This window comes from Homalodisca vitripennis, chromosome 3 (genome assembly GCF_021130785.1).
Source record: "Homalodisca vitripennis isolate AUS2020 chromosome 3, UT_GWSS_2.1, whole genome shotgun sequence".
Taxonomy (NCBI): domain Eukaryota; kingdom Metazoa; phylum Arthropoda; class Insecta; order Hemiptera; family Cicadellidae; genus Homalodisca; species Homalodisca vitripennis.
The window spans coordinates 15330894-15351674 of NC_060209.1; the positions used below are offsets into that span (position 1 = coordinate 15330894).

Below are 20781 nucleotides of genomic sequence, written 5' to 3' on the forward strand. Positions count from 1 at the left end.
TGAGCGATCTTTAATTTCAAGATGTCAAAATTTTTGCATTTAAATTTAGAAACTCTTATTATTTTTTTAAACTTTCAAAATCTTATTAGTATTCACAGTTTTAAGCTTTAATAAGCTCAACTGTCTACCATCTTGAAACATGATATGATATATAAATTTTAAAATTTTTATTGATTTGAGACTACAAAAACAATAATTTGGCAATTTTGAGTTTATTATCTTTAATGGTTTTTAAAATAACAATCAAATCTAATAAACATACAAAAGGATGGTAAATTCTAAACCATGTTTACAGGTAATTCTGCTGATCCCCCTATCAATAGTGATAATCTTCAGAATTAGTTGAGTTTCATTTCTCATTGCAAATAATCTGTACCTACTTTTCCTTGAAATAACCACCTTACCTCTGAATGAAAAAGCAATGCTAAATGTAGACTGTCAATATCTTCATGTAAAAACTTTAAATAGTCATGATTTTGTTGGCTGCTCTTTATAAAATTAAATATTTTTATAGAATGATTCAACACTTCTTTCAATGGACCAGAAAAGTGTTTTTAAGCTAGATTTTGTCTGTGTGTAACGCAATGCCTCAAAATGACATGAGGAGCTAATTCTTTGATGAGACCTCACAAATCTTTGCAACAGCCAGCACATAAATTTTCCGCAAACATCGCAACAATTAATTTCAATTTTGTGGATACAACCTTGAATAGTATTAAATATGTCCTTACCTTTACATCTTACAGTGAGAGGAATTTGATACCCCTTTAGATCTTGTAATGAAAAGCAAAAGTGATAAATTGTAAACGTCAGTTCTCTCACTTACTGGAATAGAAAACCAGAGACTGTTTTATTTTTGAACAACTCAAGATGCACATCATCAGACATATATTTAATTCTCCTTGAAATTGTATTATTTGATAGTGAAATTCTTTCTTTGGAATCTTTCGAAGTTATTTGTTTGTAGTTTGGAATTTTTTTTATCCAAGTGGGGCATTAACGGAGGCGGTATGATACTGCCATCAGGTAAAATTTCTCCATGCACAGTGCACAATGGTTTTTGACAGTCATTATCAAATGCAAATGAAAACCAACACCTTAAGTATTCATAAAAATATTTTCTTTCTTTACATGTGGAGCACGCAAGCAAGCTAACAGATTGGAAGTTCATAATGGCGCAATATAATAATTTTAACCCTTAAAGCATTGGAGAACATTTGGCCTTGGTTAAATTAGCACAAAAATTATATTTTTACCAAATTAAATTTATATACTATTTCTTGGAAAAAGAAATAAAAAACAGTATTTTTTTAAAAAAAAGCTCTAGTAGTTTTACACGTACATGCACAGTACACACGGTTATACCCACAAACCGTGACTCCCATCGTAAGACAAAAACATCAATAAAAGAATATTACTGATTTTTTTATTGATTTTTCATGTCAATCCAATTTACTTCCCAACGGTAATAAATCAATACATGTACGCATTCCTACATATTCGTGTAGCATTTTCGTGAATTATTATAATGTACACAATAAACTAAAATAGAACAATACATGAACGGCGTCATTACAGTTAGTTGTATCCCACTTCTAGGGTTAATGACTTCTAAACATTTTAATAACTTTTAAATGATCTTTTGAAAATGTATTTATCATTAACCACATTTTTGGTGCTATTAACAAATTTCAAAAATTACTTTCTTAAGTGGAAGAAAAAATAAAATGTATTATATTTAATTTTCGTCACCTGAAAGTCCAACTGATTGTGACAAATGAGCAGCAACTATAAAAACTATCAAACAAAAATGTATTAACATGACCTTATGCAATAATGCAACATACTTTTTAAAATTTTGTCACACACTGTCACATACGATCAAACTACGTGTAGTGCTGTGTGCAAGCAGATTGTGTCCCACAGTTTGGAGAATAATAAAACAACGTTGAGTACAAATAAAACGAAAAATGTAAAAACATTACAATTTATTTCAACTCTTGTTTTTTAAATATAAAACATATATGGAACAGAATTACATTGCTTCATTTGGTATATCAATATTTCTACAATGCCACTACTGGTACGAACTGTATCCAATTATAAAATGTCTTTGCAGTGTCTAGATTAAAAATAGCTAGTAAAAAGTTACTTAAAAAGAATACAGCTGATTTCTTAAAGTTACTCCAGAACACTAAAACTTTTTTGTTGTACGGCTGGTCTTTTTTCTCCTCACAATGAGCATTTCAAAAGTTTCCCATAATAAATAATTCTTCAAAGAACAATAAAAGATAAAAGATCATTAACACCTTACTCATTTATACACTAACAAGTCGTACAAATAAGATCACAGAAGTTATTACTTAGCTTCTACTGCACATATATACATCAATAAAAAATTTATAAACATTACATTTACATTTTAGTAGTATAAATAATTCAAAAATACAACTACTTCAACATCTGTCTCACTTAAATAATGCTCTGAACTTTCAGTCTTCTTGTATTTGTGAAAAGTAATGTCAATTAAATGGTAAAAAACTTTCTAGCTTTTATACATTTATATACAAAATAAATATATAAACAATCAACACTAAATCTAAGTAGGAAATATAAAATACGGTTCACCGGTTTATGCTAACAGGAAGTTTCTGAACCTTTGCGAAACTTCTTACGAGATTCTCATTATTGTAGAAGGTCTAATAGAGACTTTATCATCGTTCTTTTTGAAGCTACGAGTCCATCAATTTATAATTACACAGAAATTTTGTATTGTACTATACCAGCAAAACTACTTGACAAAAGATTACAAAATTTGGTAACCATCAGAATTTTTGTGCAGAATTTAATTATGGTCAGACACAACATGTGGCTGGTTTTATGGGTGAATTGCTATTAACATTGAAAGGGAAAACTCATGTTGAAATTTAAAAAAATCTTTATATAACAAAATTTGTAACCCATGGGTATAAAACAAACAAAATTTTTTCTCTACAATGAAATGTTAAAAAAAATTAGGATATAATGTGAAAAGTTACTCCTCAGTTGATGAACTGAAAAATTTTGAAGATAGAGCATAATACAAACATTGTGAAAAAAATTCACCTATACTTGTTGACATTTTCAACGAATGTCAATAAACACAATTATTTTTATAAAAACAGAAAAATCTTAATAAGCTAATTTTGGGCATGTACCTCTGGAATGAAGCACTTGTTTCACATAGTTTCAGAAACATCCTGTATACCTAAGCAAACAAGATCAAAAAGTAATTTGCAGAAACATCACTGTTCATACTTAGCTTATGCGGGTGATGTGATCACTAACCTCTAAGTTTTCCAGTTCACACCATGTCAAAATATTGCTTACACGGTTGCATTATTAAATTAGTTTAGTCACATTGTGGAGAGCTATATTCAGTCAACCTTAGCCAACACAGTTTTATGTCATATTAAGTTTTCTCATTGCAAAAATTTAAAACATTAAAAAACCGTTAAACACATTTCACAAATAAATGCTTTTACTCTGTTGAGGAATATCTTCAAAAAGTGTATTTTAGAAGTTTAATAATCTAGTTGTAGATTATTTTTACTTAAAGTAACTGAAAATGCACCTGTGTTTGTCTATTGTAAAATGGTATCATGACAAACATTTTGTGCTATCAAAATTGATTAATTATATTGAAACAAACAGTTTTTCGGTTTAACATCTCTGTTGACTGAGGATGGCTCTGCACAGTAAGGTTAAAATATTTTAAGGATATAACTATGTACGTAATGTTTTGACACGGTGTAAACGGAAACGTAGATGTTACGAATGTCTATTTTTTCTTGAGACTTTTAAGGTTTGGATAAATATTATCCAGAATATGCACTTAAGAGATTTCACATAGTATCAGAACGACAAATGTCTACTGTTTCTTGAAACTTCTAAGGATTGGATGAATGTTATCCAGTGCCTCCTGAGTTTCTTCTCGGGTCTTGGCACCTTGAAATAAATGAAAAATGACTCAACATTATTAAGAATTGAACATATTATGAGATATATTTTTCTACTAAGACATTGTTATTTTGTTTGTTGGCATTAGCAACTCCATTTTATTATGAAATAAATATTAATATAAATCAATAAATACTGCATAAAAATGTTTAAACAACCAATCATAATATCACCAAATAAACTTCATCGCTATCAATATAGTTTAATTTATCCCACTGTGTATTGTTACCCTTTTAACACATTCACTGCGGGTGACGAGCATGCTCGTCATGCGAAAATGGCGCGTCTGGCCGTGGACGAGCGAGCTCGGCATACGGCAGCTGCTTTCTTATTGCCTCAGTGTGAGCTGAGCGTTGCCTGGGAAGGCTGTAACACTCATAGCGAGGTGTGCCTGTTTCGGTGAGTCAGTTGGTGCGATTCGTTGCCGGTTCGCTATTTTCATTTGTTGTGTATGCTTTGCGATATTGTGTGAGTGGATTATAGTGTCTGTACTCATAATGGAGGAAGACGATAATGTTATTAACGATAATTTTTCATCTGATGAAGACAATGAGTTGAGTTCGAACAGTTCTAGGGACGGTGAAGGCGGCGTCCCCCACCCCAATACGTGTAATTGATGTACTATCTACGTGTCATTCATGTACTATATACGTGTAATTCGTGAGTGTTTGTGCCTAAACCTAGCACTCTACGAGCACATACAACACGGGAACCGGCACCCGGTGCGGATGACGAGCAGACTCGGCACGGACATGAAGTCACCCGTTGCGGCCAACGAAGCTTCCGGGATACCTTGGACAACCCTTTCGGCTATCCTGACTCCGTTTTGGGTAAGTAAAAAACAACAAAATTCCCGCATTTTCTGTTGCCGCTGTGAATGTGTTAAGTGCTGATCTTTAGCAACATCTAAGGAACACAATTATATCAAATAATTTAGGATGTATTTGTAATCACACAATAAAATCACTTTCACAGATTATAAAATTATTTTCAAGTAATTTCTTTATGTTTCTTTCCAATTAGATTACATTTAGATATTTTTAATTTGTCCTTTTCTAATGATTTTCAAGCATGTCAATTATAATGCTATGGTCCTTCAATACACCAGTGAATACAACAACATACCTGTGATAACAAGTTTCCCGTTAACAAAGATCAACAAAACCACTCTTGGTTTGACCATACGGTAGATGAGAGCAGGAAACAGTTCTGGCTCGTAACTGCAACAAATACAACATCATAGTTTGTCGTTTTTAACTTAACAGTTGTGTGAGACTTAACAAGCAGAATAAGATACTGATTTCAAGTCATCATAACAATATTCCAGAAAATTCACTGTGAATCTGATAGTATTCTAAAAACAATACTGCACTAAACTTTTGTTTTTTAATTCCTTGCCAAAGGTATGTAAAAACCTATTTCAATGCTGATTATTGCAATCCATGGGCTCAAATATTAATCTTGAGCAGTTTAGAGCTGGTTCACTTGGAAAACCCCCTAGTGATAGGGCCTCCTGACAGTGATCGCCAGGCAACAGACAACAGCCCCAAATGTTAATACAGGGCTAGTCACAGAGACATAAAGCCAATACAGTCATAAGCCTGAAGTCCCCCAGACCTGCTTATCAAGGGCAATATACTGCATAGTATTGCATAAAGTACTATTCGCTGCTCACGATAATCTTTTCCAGTTGGGACCTCCATTTCAGATTCCTATCAAGGATAACGTCCAGGTACTTGACTTCAGACTTGTATCTCAATGGAAGAGCCTTTCAGCAAAAATGGACCAATGACCTTTTTGTAAAGGCATCCTTGACACTAAGGCAGGGTTGCTACAGGAGTCCAATAATGAAATTCCCTGACTTTTCCCTGATTTCCAGACCAAATTTTTCATTTTTCCCTGACTTTTTTCGACGCAATCCCCAGGGTTTTTGCTTCATGCGCCGCGTCGTCTGCAGGCTTGGACTCGACGTGGCGGCAATAAGTTTATTTGTGTAAAGGGATTTTATATTTTTCCCTGACCAACGTCGAAATTCCCTGACTTTTCCCTGACTTGAGACCGGATTCCCTGACTTTCCCCTGATTTCCAGTCCTGTTTTTTTTCCCTGACTTTTCCCTGACTTCCCTGACCTGTAGCATCCCTGTAAGGCATATCCCATCACACCAGTTCCCCACCGTGTTCAGAGTTGCATCAGTGTTTAGGTATACATATATAAATAGAGCTAAAATAAATGATAGAGGAGAAATAATTAGGTGCAATTCAGATGCCTTGTAGGTGTTTAGATGTATCTATATGTATAGTAAACATCTTACCTGCTGAACTGGCCATGCATCTGGTTGAGATTCTCCAGCCGGATTGGAAAGCGTAAATCACATGTGCTGACCATGTTGTGAATCTTAAAATCAAGGAATTTAACCTGGACAAAATTATATAGATTAACTTATCTCATAATTTTACTTCTTCAATGTATTAGTACGGTATATTACTTTCTGTAAAAATACTATTTTAGGGGCACTAACTATTAAAAACGTAAGTAATTTTATGAAAACATTCATCTGTAGAGATATATATAAAAAGGACAACCAATGATGTGTATTCAACATTCCAATTATCATCAATTTTGTTACATAAAAAACATATTTGGGCAAGAAAATATTTTCTCAACATATACTATGTTGATTTTTGTTAATTTACAGACTTTTATCAAATATACGACCTCGCCATATAAATCATCATAAAAAATAGCCAAAACTCAGCAAATTAGTCAGCCTGTTTAATAGATTTTCACACCATGATTTTAGTTAAATAAACATCATATTATTTGTTTAAAAAATCCATAATAATGTCTGAACAGATTTCCTAATCTCTCATCACTTCAGATCAAAATTTTTATTTTACATAAATGTTGTTAATGTTCCTCAGAAAACAGGTTCAAAGAATTACCAATTCCAATCACATTAGACTTGGTAATGTGAAATACTATTAGCAAATGCTGACACCTTGGAAGACTTTTTTTTATAAATTTGATACATCAGCAACTAAACACAAAAACATGAGGAGTGAAGAGTGAGATGGTTGATTTTGTATATATATTGTATACAGGGTGACTGGCTCTTGGTGTGAAAAAATAAATCTGGTAATAATATAGACTTAGGGCAGTAAGAAACTATTATTTAAAAATTTTTATCTAAAAAATCCTGTCTGTAGCGATTTCTTTTCCTTTTTTCAGAAAATTTATGTAATTATGTAAAAAACAGCATTTTTCTCCAATTTTTACTTACTCTTACTCCTGTGGCCACTCGAAACCCAGATGGTTTTTTGACCTCACCAACAATGTCTCTCCAACTTCCTCTATCTTGAGCCACTTCCAGTGTAGCGCCAATCGTTCTTAAATCCTTCTCCACCTGATCTCTCCATCGCATCCTAGGTCTGCCCAATGGCCTCACTCCCTCTGGTTCCCCTCGCCACACCTTCTTTATCATTTTATCTTCTCCCCTACGGGCAACATGGCCCATCCATCTCATTCTTTTACTCCTGATCAGTGCAATCACATCGGGATCTTGGTATATTTCTCTTAGTTCTCTGTTCTTCCTGATCCGCCATATGTCTCCTTCTTGAACTGGTCCAAAAATTCTTTTTAGTATTTTGTTTTCAAAGGTTATTAACTTTTTTTGGGATTTCTTTGTGAGTGCCCATACTTCTGACCCGTACATCAAAACTGGTAAGATCATGGTTTTGTAAATTCTTAATTTAACTTTCCTCATTAATAGTTTGCTTTTGAGAAGTTTTGCAAGGCTCCAGTATGTTCTATCTGCTGCTGCTAATCTACATTGGACTTCCAACTTCTTCTCTATTATCATGTATTATCGTCACTCCTAAATACTTAAATTCCTTTGTAGCCTTGAAATCATGGTTGAGTACTTCTAGCTTTTCTCCTTCCTGTTCCATTCTTCTGCTTATTTTCATGTAGTGCGTCTTGTCTTCGTTTACTTGTAATCCTACTTTTGCAGCCTCAACTAAAAAGGCTTCTACTAGTCTGTTTAAGTCCCTCTTTCTCTCAGCTAGAATGGCTACATCATCTGCAAATGCCAGGATATTGAACTTATCTCCTAATTTTACTCCTTCAGGCATCCCTTTTATCTTTTTTAGTGCTTCTTCCAGAGCAAAGTTGAATGGAATTGGTGATATTCCATCACCTTGCCTGACTCCTGTATTTATATTAAACAAGTTTGTGTACTCCTTTCCCACCTGTACTTTTCCTTTGGAGCTGCTTACACAGAGTCTTGCTAGACTTATCAGTTTATTTGGGATACTCCAATTTTTACTTTGTAAATAATTTTTTTATTGGTGTTTTCTGAAAGTTCATAAAATTTCAATTCAAAAAGACTAGTATGGAAGTACAAGATATGCATTCAGCAGTGTATACACCTAGGCATGTTGTTGCAGCATTCTTCAATCACATAACTTACATTTTCAAGGAATTACCAGAAGAAACTTTTATCTGAACCTCATGATAGGACAACTGATAAGATAATGCAGGAATGTGGTGCAGCTACTTTATTGGTAGTAAACTTTGATGTACACACTGGCTTCCAGAAAAAAAATCACTATTACTAACTATCCTAGTATGGTGAATGGAAAAATCTGATTTTATTTGTTTATCATTAAAACCTCTATGTTTTTTCCACATTTAACTTGACTTTTCTCCAGCCATTTGAAACAGAAATAAATACTTTTTTATGTTAAATAGTAGCTTATTAAATGGACAAGTTTTTGTGAAATTTGACAGTTGACTCCCACTTAAATTTGCTCAGAATATTGGTTTAATTTTTTTTTAATTTTAAAAGGAATTTCAATTTTCTTACTTTTATTGGTAATAAGTATCACATTAAGTTATGTGAATTGCTTATTATGGTCTTTTTTTAATTGAAATTTTATTAACTTTCAGAAAGCACGAATAAAAAAATTATTTACAAAGTAAAAATTGGAGAAAAATGCTGTTTTTTACATAATTACATAAATTTTCTGAAAAATGGGAATAAATCACTACAAACAGGATTGTTTAGATAACAGTTTTTAAATAATAGTTTCTTACTGCCCTAAGTCTATATTATTACCACATTTATTTTTTCACACCAAGAGCCAGTCACCCTGTATATGAGTTTGCTGGGATTTCATGCAGCTATTGTTTAAGTTGATTTGTTTAAATGATAATACTATGATCAATATCAACAAAGACTTGACTCTCTAGCATTATTTATGCTGAGTTGAGTAAAAACAAATGTGCATGAAGTGAGGGGTAACAGGTAGTGGAAGGTTACCTTCTCACAACAATATGCCACAAAGTTATTATTAGCCCTTTAAAAACATAAGGCTAATACACTTTCTAGTATATAAAACACTTTCTATATTTTGATTTACTTATTTATTTCTATTGCACGAATTCCAACATTATACTGTATGTAGCTGCTAAACTACAGCTTGAGAGAATAAATATAATATATATATATATATATATATATATATATATATATATATATATTAATCTTCAATAAGAAGTCTTCAATGTATGAACAGTTTCTATATTTCGGCTTAAGCCGTCTTCAGGAAATTATAAACATATAAATAGGGCTATAAGAACATAATACAAATAAAACATCAACACAGAAAATGAAAATTAAGAATGAATTATGTACAATGGTAAACATATGATTTAATTTTATATATTCACTTTGTTGACTAAGTCACCTCAAATTTAATCCACTTGGAAATTTTGATTTAGTGACGAGTTGATAGGCTTGTTCCATGGTTCTTAGACTGTTTGTACTTAAATTTTCTGATATTTTTCTAATTGGTTTCACTAAATATGTTTCTTCAAAATTTAAATTATGTATTAAAACCATGTGCCACAAGAGGTTGCTCTGTCTTCTTATGTTTATATGCATGCCTGTGCCCTGTCATCCTTGTTCTAAGAGAATTTATCGTTGAGCCAATATAATCTTTAGGGCATAACTTGCACTGAATTTGGTAAACAATATTTTTTGATTCGCATGTTAAGTCTTCAAATATACTGTATGATTTTGATTGTTTAATACCGAAATTATAATAAATATATATATATATATATATATTTGTTGTGCAATATATATATATATATATATATTTATTGCACACGTGTTTCGGTATTAAACAATCATCAGTGTGAACATTAACCTATAAATAAATAATAAACAATAAATAACTAAATATACACATTTGAACCATTTAAACAGATGTTAAATTTATATGACACAGTTGTAATTTTGATCATTATTCTGTATTTAATATTTTAATTTTTTCTTGGGGTTTCTTGGGATTGGGTTTGTCTTAATTTTTAGATTGCTATTTAAAATGGTGTAAGGATCTTTGTTATAATTGAGATAAATATGTAATTGTTCTTTCGTGTTTAATTTTTCTTCTTTTCTTTCGTTCCATGTCCTTTTCAATATTTGTTTCTAATAAATTTTCAGCAAAATTTTATTTTACTGTAGACATGTTATTTGTTTTTAAAGCTTGTATAAAGCTAATAAAAAGATAACCCTGTAACGTGGAGTTAATAACATTATATATATATATATATATATATATATAGAATGAAAATAGAGAATAGTAAATAGAGTAAATAGAGAAAGAAATAATAGCTGAAGGTAACAATATGTTGCTTTTTTGGACAAACCTATTTATTAATGGTTTCATACTTCTACACAACTTTACGTTAGTTTCCTTGCTCATATCTCTAAGTATCAAATTAAAGATTCTCTAACCTTAAATCCCAGTTTCTGGATGATCCTAGCAAACTTCCTTGTTGCAAGATGAGCGCTTGCCTCATGTTTGGTACCTGTAACGACAATCTTGCCAGAGCTGAATATCAGAGCTGTTGCTCTCGGGTCCCTCAGTCTCATGACTACTCCGCAGAATCTTGATGGGTTGTACTCGGAATTGCGAGTACGGAAGTTTATCATTTTTAAGTCCAGTGGGACAGTCCAAGTTCACCGTACACACTAAATTTCTGTAACAATATAATGAAAAAGATCAAAATCCGCTATTATCGTGACTGAAGTTATCAACAAAATATGAAGTACTAGGGTTGTCCAGAAAGAAACAGACTTTTGGAACTAGCTCAGCAGCGGGTGAGGTTAAAAACCACCATCTTGCGGTAAAATATTAATAAGCTCGGTATCATCGAGTTATGTTAGTGGGTATAGAGGTGTGCTAAAGAGCTTCTTCTTCTATGGGGCGGCCTATTGCCATGCACTTAAGCCTCAAGGGCCTTGTGCACACCCCGGAAGCACACCATGAGGCCGACCAGTCTACGGTTTCAGCAGTTCTACAAACCGACGAAAACAACTGATCAGGTCCTCCTGGGAAAATTCACCACCCTTGTCCAAATTACCAAATATGGCATACCGTTCCCTTGCTATTGCAGGGCACTCAAAGAGTTGTTGTTCAGCAGTTTTCTTCTGCTCATTCTATACATTCGGACTAAACTGGTCCTTATAGATACTGGGTACAGGAGTAATAATTGATTGAGAGTACTTCTGTTACAAGTTATTCATTTACTGCACTCATGACGACATTTAGTATAATTTCCAGTTAGTTACTATTGTACACCTTCTTTTAGAGGAATATAATATTGCAAAGATGCAAAATACAAACAAAATAATCAGATTTAACAACACAATTTCAACTAAAAAAACCTTATCTTTTTATAGTATTGTAATCAATACAAATAAAAAAAATAATAAGAGACTATTTTAATTTCTTATAATCACAGTATAACAATCGTACGTACATACGTTTTAGTATAAAACATTATGTACTTACGCATCTAATACAAGGCAAATACATAAATTCAAACGAACTATTTTAATTCACAAAATATATGGCACTGCACGTAATATATTATTTAATTTTGTTCAAAACGCTAAACATTTGAATTTTACCATCATAGCAACAGGTTATCTTTCACTATTTCTTGTGGCTTGTATCCAGTAATCTCGGTACCTAACCGAGAACAAAATGTACTGATTTATAATCATACGTTACAGAGTACTAGGTACTAAAATGATACACGTTCCAATTACTGCTAAACGAGTCCTAGTACTTTGTATAAGGAACATTGGTAACCGTGTAAAGTATCTGTACCGTAAAAGTAACTGTAATGGGTACTTTCAGTTTGTGCTAATGGGTACTTTCAGGACAGACAAGTACTCGGTACAAAGTCTCTGTTACATTACTTCTAAAATATTAGTCTAAGCCAGCCCCTACTTTTCTCTCTTTGTGACTAGTTACAATGTACAATGCAATTGAAAATCCCACCACTTGTAAAGCGTGTTCATTGATTAGGTTTTTGTTGACAAAACTGGCTCACCCTGTACAGAACAGTTGTGATAAAAGATTTGGACCACTTACTGGACTGTTAGTACAGGGCCAGTCTCAATCAGAGAGGCAACTGTTGCGATGGGCATCTGCGATTGAGGTGGCACTGAAGTACCTGCTTTCTGTGGAATATTGGTCTGCAATCACAATCAACCACTGAATTACAAACACATTTTGTCAGAAAAACTACATAATTTTATTTAAGTTAACGATAACATAACTACCACATAAAGAACATATTACAAGACCTTATAAAGAATAACATTGTAATACAAATTATTGAGTTTTACAGAATATCTTGTAAACTACGTTAGTGAAGACAGACAATCCACTTGTGCTAATCTGATAAAATAAATGCATATCTATTGCTAGCAATGCAACCTACGTGTATATAAGACTTAATAGGAATACAATTTAAAAACAAATTATTTTACCGAAGAGGGAGGCTGCATAACAGCCTGAGAGGATGACTGATCCAGAACCATGTCATTGTCCGAAGCAAGAGAACCACTCGCCACTAAACTACCTCGAGCAGTCATTATCAATTCTTCAGCCATCACCGTTCCACTGCAGAGAACAAGTTGATTAAAATAGCACACATTTTACGAACATACAAAACATTTTTACAAAATCCTATTATGTAATATAGTATTATAGCATTCAGTGAAGCCTCTCCCACCACTATCTGATACACTAAATCTCATTTCTATCTGTTTGTACCCACAATAAAGGTCTAACAAGCTGACCTAGAGAATTGAAATTTGGTGTGAAACTTTACTTAATTTCTCTCTACTAATCTTTCTTAATTTGTAACACCAAACTTAGGAGGCTACTTTGGGATTGAAACTTTGCATTTAGAGCTATAAAGAAGATAACAAATATTCTAGAAAAGATCTTTCTGAAAAGAATGGTGTTGGTTTGAAAGCTCTAGCACATCCGATCCAGAGATAATAAATTTAATGCTATTGTCTGCAAAGCCAAAAATCACCGGATTCTCATGAACAAAAATGGCCACCACACATTTTTTAACCTCTTATGCGTATGATAAAACACATAAAAACATTAAAATATTTCAAAATGGTCAAGCAACCATCCTAACTTCATATGGATTGACCCCAAAATGTTCTATGTTGATGTGATTCCAAAGGAAACACACAGGTGAACAGTTCAATGTTATAAGTTTTCTTCTTTTAAAAACTTCTATTGATTAAGAGAAAGTGATATCATAATCACTTATATCTGGTTTTTGGTGATACTTTTATGTCATAAAACCATAAACCGATGCTCCAAATCTGGTTTTATGATGAGTTAAGTGATTGTTGAGACAATCTGACTGGATGGGTTTCCCAAAACAATCTCTAAATCTAGCTTAGTCCCTGCACTTATCTATTTCGACACAGATGTCAGAGTAGGTGTTGTAGGCAAAGCCAACTGCCTAGTCGTGGCTTAACTCATCCATCAAGTCATCAATATTAAACTCGATTACACTGGTGGGTTCATTAGCTGTCTTGTTACTTGTTTCATCTTGAATGTGTGAGTTTTCAGTAGAATCTGTGTTGACCGTTACGAATTTAAACTGACCATTGTGCGCTTCAAGGCCTTGCTGCTCCTTTTCTTAATTTAGATCTCTTAAAATTTAGATAAGATAGCTCAATTAAACCCTTGCAGGAATCCTTCCTTATAAAATCAAACACAGGTTATACACATAACCACCTTAGAATTTTATAAAACTTTGTACGAAAGTAGTTCTCACATAGACTAGAAAAATTTTCAATTTTCCTCCAAATATTTCAAACGGATTCAAAGTAACGTGTATGTAAATATTCCCAAAAGCCACCAAAAAGCAAAAATTAACATATTTTGAAATCGCCATAGCTTTACTCCTAGTCGAGCTAGATAGATTGGGAGTGGTATCTTTTTACTCAGTTCTAAATGCTCTTACCTTTTATGTACATACAACATACTTTGTCGTAAAAAGTTTTTTGAAAAATCAAATTCAAAATGTTGACTTTAATTTTTTCAAAAAGTGCAAAAAAAATCCTATAGCTTATACTTTTGGTAAGTGATTCTCAAGAATTCAAAGTGGGAGGCTAATGAGTTTGTAGTTAAATAATAATTTAAGAAAGTGTAGGATTACAAATTTTTGAAAAAATGTCATACTTCATTCCATACTTTACTTAATTTCAATATCATGGATTATTATCATAATTATAATTTGAGTACCTAAAAGAGGGTTGCCCCTAAGACAGCAAGTTAGTTATATACACAATAATTGTTTTTAGTGTAAATTTGTTTTTTTTATTCTATATTGCACTTTATTTCAAATGTAAGGAGACACTCATAAATAATAATTAGGAGTCTGATCTAGATCTTCAAGTCAGTGCCAAAAAAGTTTTGTGATTACTCAGATGGATGTACGTTAAAAATGTAAAATTAAGAAAAACTAGTATTAACTGATGCTGCCGTAAGCAAAATGTAGAGGCAGAGTAGCATTTTTCTGCTACTGCCCAAGAAAAAAGATATTTATCTGGAATTTTATCTTCTCCACTCAAGATGAGTATGCTGAGGCTGAGAAATTTACAAATAACCATTTCAGCTAATCAGTAACAGTTAAGGAAACACAGAAGTATTACGTACTGTATTGCTTTTATCCTTGTAAATTCAAGTATATCAAACATGTATGAAAAGTATTCTCTAGAGATACAACAGAGGAAACAGGGAACATAAAAAAATGGAGTGGTGGGATCAACTTTACAAACTACGTCTATCACTGGTGTCCACAATAAGTCTTGATGAGGACCATCAGGGTACAGAAATGTCACTTTTACTTCATCTTCTTCCTTCATTCTTCTCCTACACATATGCTAGCCACCACTTTTGCTCATATGCAGTGGTTATAAATCCATTTCTGCCATTTTGTGAGTCGATTAAATCTTTGTATACTAACATGTTACCAAGGTAACAGGTTACTGTAACGTAATACTTCAACACGATATTTTGTAATGGGTTATTGACAAACACCAGTATTTACCATTTATAGCGGCCATTATTCAAATACATAAACATGATTTAAATTTGTTTGGATTAATTTGGAATAATAATATCGAACTGAATTACGTTATAGGCTTTAAGATTGTATTATAGTGTAGCTATATTTTTATATGTAAAAGAAATATACACACTTTAGATTATAGAAAATAACTTAACTTTATTTATTCTGTTTCAGCAGCATAGTACTTACAATTTATACTTTACAGAGTAAATATGTCTGACAGCATTTAAATCATTCTAATCGATATTTGATTCCATTCAAGTGTTGAGCATTTATTATACTGCAGTTATCTTGAACTGTTATTTTATTATTCGGTAGTTTAGAATTAATGATTATATTGTCGTGGTGTAACATCTAGGCCTACACGGACTGCTGTACAATAAGCGGCCACCACCATGAATTGAATCATGATTATCGATTATAAATATCAATGCTATTGAATGGAACATTTGACCTATAGATATTCATAATTAATCGTTGCCAGCTATTTTTATTTTGTTTACGTACTGAGTAGGCTAGTGACATCGGCAAGTAACATGCAATTGTTATCTCAAAATGTATTTTTTGATGATGACTTACAAGAAATGGTTACAAGGTAATGACCTTGCTCCTTTTAATCCGGAGGCCAATATTTTTGGAAGTTTTTCGTACTGAGTCCTAAAAAAAACATTATTGGAAAGAACAGATTTTATTGACATACTGTAAAAATTATATGTCAATATGACGATCGGTTCTTGTTTTCTGCATCCTAAGAGGAAGCGATGTTAACAAGAAGGAGAACACTCTGTCCCTATCTACTAGTGATCTGAGCTTGAATTTGGGTACTATCTCATGGGATGTTTTTTGTCAGAAGTGCAGAGTAGAGCCGAGGCGCCACCAAAGCCCTTACAGATTTCCAGGAACATTTCCGATCGGTACTTTCCCAAACTCAGATTACATCCCGATCGTCCAAACTTTTCCGATGTAGATGACATTGGATCCGCCATCCTGCACTACTGGTGAAAAAAGAAAAGTTATCTCAAGATAGTATCTAAATTTAAACTCAGATTGTGTGAGTACTCGTAAATGTTAATTTTAACTTGTTCTATTTAGGCTATAATATGTACATATATGTATTTACGTACCGTACTTATAAAGTCTAATAAAAATAGTAGATAGGGACGGAATGTCCTCCTTTTCGCCAACATCGCTTCCTTTGGGGAGGCAGAAAACAAGAACCGATTGTCATAATGAGATGTAATTTTTACAGCATGTGAGAGTCCGTTCTTTCTTACAATATAGCTTTTTCAAGTCCTCTGTAAGAAAAATTCTTTCAAAAATAGTGATCTCCAGATAATACTTAAGTACTCCGAAGTATTCAGTTTGTAGTGAGGACATGAAAACTAGAATTAAAGGTGAAAATCAAATAGTGTTTGCTGCAAGAAAAAGAAGAACAAGCACGACATTGCAAAAAACACACTTGAGAATACTTTTTTGAACATTCTAATTTGGTATTATGAATATACCGAAAACCATGTACCATATTTTATTTCGAATCAAACAAACTATGGTTTTTAATTAATGAATACAGTTTTGACGGCAGCAGTACCTACAGAAATACCATTTCAGATTGGCTAAAATAATCGTAAGTACTACCCTGCTTAAAAAACTTTAAATAAAGTTTTATTTTATGTAATCTGAAACAAATACATTTCTTTTGCACATAAAAGTATAGCTTCACTATAATACAATTAAAAAAACGTACTTCAGTTCAATATTATCACTCAAAATTTATTTAAACTAAAATTGTGATTGAAAATTAATGCAGTGAAATCGTATTTGGTTATTGACCAATGGTGGCAAGAACGATGACGTTGTACATGTGTTCTTTGAATCACAAGGACACAATTATCACTGAAAATAGTAAAAGGTACATAAATGTTATTGTTTGTAAAATTTTATAAATATAGATAGCCTTCTATTTATCGTTAATATATTTATTTTTAAGATTTAAAACCAGCAAATCTGTCTGGATATCTGTTTACTTCAATGTTATCTACAGCCAGGACTGATAGCATATCTGTTATCTGAGCGCTAAGAGGCTGTAGTCAGTGCTTCACAAGATATCGTGTACTGTAGTTCGGATCGTGTAAGTGCATGTCAATTATGCATCAACCATCCACGAAGCGTAGTGAATTGTGGGTACTTTGGGATTATACCGACCACACCAGTATGAAGAACACAAAAATATAAATTTATAGAAACAAACATAATAGAACGAAAAAAACAACTGTTTAATTACATAATTACAAGCATTTCCAGGTATTGTGTCGGTATTGTTATCTTATCTTTCTCGATAATCCCGATTAGGGCAGGGCGCGGTATCACATGATTTGCACGGTACATAATTGTCTTTCCATTACAATTCAATTTATATTTCTGATCAGCCCCTCTAGAATTTGATATTTTACTGATAGGTACTATCTCGAGGGATGTTTTTCTTTCGTCGACATCAGCGCGGGGCAGCACCGGCCGAAGCCCGCGCTGATGGCCGGAGGCACTCGCATTTTGGGTGGCGGAGTGTGATCAAGAATAAAAACAAGTTTTGAGTGTTTTTTCAATAAAGAGTTTAGTTTTAGTTTGGTAATGTTTGTTTTTGTTGAATTTTTGTGTTTGGAGAAATGTAGAGGTAAAACACGGAAGTACAACAAAGCGACGCACCAGCTGAACGGGCGGCGAGACTCTGCAATCACGTTATCTACTAGACCGCTCGACTTTGACCTCTGTCTGAGGGTGGGGAGGGGTTTACGATAAGACAATTCCTGTTTTATATTGAAGAAACATTGTTCTACTGTAATCTAGTAATCAGTAGAAGCAAAATGTCAAATAACGATTCATGTCTGGGTGTGGTCGGTATAATCCCAAAGTACCGAATTGTGTGTCGGGCATGTTAGAGTTTACATTTTGACCAAAAAGGGATTATTTCCTTTTTTAATACAACATGGAATTTTTAATTATGAGTGTATTTGTTTGTCGTGCGGTCACATATTGTTTTTAAACCGAACAGAATCCTGCCTTGGTCCGGTTGAACAACACGACAGGGACACTCTGCTTGACGTAATTAAAGAATGGGTTCTGCCGTGTACGACAATTGTTAGCGACTGTTGGAAGGTCTACAACTGTCTTGGTTGACAAGGGATTCAGGCACTTCTCCATCAATCATTCTATTAATTTTGTTGACCCTGATACCGGTGCACATACAACCACCATTGAAAGACACTGGTGAGAAGTCAGGGCAAATATTCCTCATTATGGTGTAAAGGGTGACCATTTTGTCGGGTACCTGGCAAAATTCCTTTTCAAGGCCAAATACCCCCACCCACATACCAGGCTCCATTACTTTTTTTTTGCTACCACTCAGCTCTATCCGCCAACACACTAATGGTACGTGTTCTCTGTTAATGTCCATTTACACATATATAAGTTATATTAGAGTTTTTCATAATTTATTATATTTTTTACACTTAACATAAATTTATTTGCATTACATTTCAATTTATATTTCTGTTCAGCCCCTCTAAAATTTGATATTTTGCTGATAGTTAATATCTCGATGTTTTTCTTTCACTACACCGGTGCTGCACCGCGCTGATGGCCGGAGGCACTCGTCTCAACCTGATAACAACTAATTAATTTGTAACTTGAAATTAAGTAAAACATCATTAATTTGGGTCAAAATTCTGCTCATATCAGTATTATTTTTCATTTATGTTTCCAAAGATGACACCACATCCGATTACGTCACCACGAGGTTGAATCACGGTCACAAAACGTCATGTGTCGCCCAAAGTGGATGTACAACTTGGAAATATTGCTCCGCGTGTGAACAATTGTTCATATTTTATGTTCTACAACTTTGTTATTTCTCATTGCCACCCTGTCAAACCTTAGGCCTTAGGCTATATGTTTTGTTCAGTAGGATGATTCCAATAAGTTAATAACGCGGAACTCGTATTTTGCCATTCCGGCTGTGACTTTCAGTTACCCACTCGGCTATACCTCTTTAAGAATAAACTTAGACTACATTTGGAACATGATTAATAGCATAAGTTGTGTAGAAATAGATTTTGTTTGGTATTAGTTTTAGTAATTAAAATATGTACATGTACATTTTGTATGACTTGAGTTTTTTTTTAATACAACTGTATGTTGAAAAACGCTTCAAAATAAAGACGTTATTTGTTTCATTTATTTATTTACTATACCATCATAATTTTAATATACATAAGCAAAGAACTAACTGTAATTGATCCTAGTTTACCATTTTAACTACCTTTCAAATTAACAAGTTTGGAAGTATATATTTATATAAAGACTAAAGTTTAGTCTTTCTTGTTAACTAACTTTAATTACACAACAACAATCCCACTACCCTAAAATATTTATAATTCAATTTCTTACAGTCAAAACCTTGCTTCGCACTACTGTCTTCCTCAGAGTGCAGACTATTGGTGTCGACTGTTGAGTTATCCCACCGACCACCAATCCCCAAACGGAAGTCGAAAACTGTCGTCTGCTGGCTGTGCTAACTTTGTGTTTTAATTTTTTTATTACAAATCAAATATGTTATACAAAAACGGTACAAACGGTGAAAAATAAAAGTTAAACCTTAAATTGGTGTCCAAAATTCATAGATAATTGATATTTGAACAATAGTGAAGTGGACTGCACTCGACGAGTAGTGTACATTTCCTAGAACCTTTATAGCCAATCTGACGATGAATTTTATTCTGAAATAGGTGCCACTAAATTCTTGGTTAATTTGCTGGTTTCTAACATACCACGGGAAATTAATAACGTTTTTTCAATTTTCTTTCTGTGATCTTTGGAGTTAATTCATTTAGGTTTTAAAAGGGGCAGATTTCCACACCTTCATACAGTATAAAAGAAAAATTAACACAGCTTTTTCTGACAGTCGAGGCTCACACTAAACAAACATAAGTCCTGTTTGTGTGAAAGCCGTCTTGGACACTGAAGGAGGTGTGAATTGTGACGCCGCTTGTGGTCGGTGGTTTCACAGAGAATGTGTGAGAATGTCCAAATCTGAGTACCAGTGCATCAGCGGTGACAACATTGCGTGGAATTGCACCAGAACAGATTGTAAGAAAGACACTAATGATCATTTCTGAAGCAACTTCGCACTACTCTTAATTCAAAGCAGGATGCGGGTGAGGATAATCTAACCACCCGTTTCATAAATGGAACACCAAAAATTGTGTCAAAAAATGGATAGTCTCTAACGGCAAGCAGCAAAAAACTCTAAACATTTATTT

General features: G+C 33.2%; 1 protein-coding gene across 3 annotated transcripts; it reads right to left on the reverse strand.

Moving 5' to 3' along the window:
• Nucleotides 1–1973: 1973 nt before the first annotated feature.
• Nucleotides 1974–19995, reverse strand: LOC124356628 (TATA-box-binding protein). Of its 3 annotated transcripts, none has more exons than XM_046807743.1 (5): nucleotides 12451–12554; nucleotides 10803–11047; nucleotides 6312–6415; nucleotides 5125–5219; nucleotides 1974–3987 (listed from the first exon to the last, which is right to left on the reverse strand). In XM_046807743.1, exons 2-5 carry the CDS (start codon nucleotides 10998–11000, stop codon nucleotides 3911–3913), a joined length of 474 nt encoding a protein of 157 aa, XP_046663699.1. In that variant the 5' UTR covers nucleotides 11001–11047; nucleotides 12451–12554; the 3' UTR covers nucleotides 1974–3910. The 3 variants fall into 3 exon arrangements, 1 of the variants encoding a protein (XP_046663699.1); XR_006921880.1 differs by lacking the exons at nucleotides 1974–3987; nucleotides 5125–5219 and adding exons at nucleotides 12852–12984; nucleotides 19910–19995; XR_006921881.1 differs by lacking the exons at nucleotides 1974–3987; nucleotides 5125–5219 and adding exons at nucleotides 12852–12984; nucleotides 19782–19916.
• Nucleotides 19996–20781: the final 786 nt, after the last annotated feature.

Coding starts and splice junctions, on each gene's coding strand:
- LOC124356628 (XM_046807743.1), bottom strand. CDS start 11,000: ATGATAAACTTCCGTACTCGCAATTCCGAGTACAACCCATCAAGATTC. Junction 5,220..6,311: donor ATGCATGGCCAGTTCAGCAG/GTAAGATGTTTA, acceptor TATTTGTTGCAG/TTACGAGCCAGAACTGTTTC. Junction 3,988..5,124: donor CGGGAAACTTGTTATCACAG/GTATGTTGTTGT, acceptor ATTTATTTCAAG/GTGCCAAGACCCGAGAAGAA.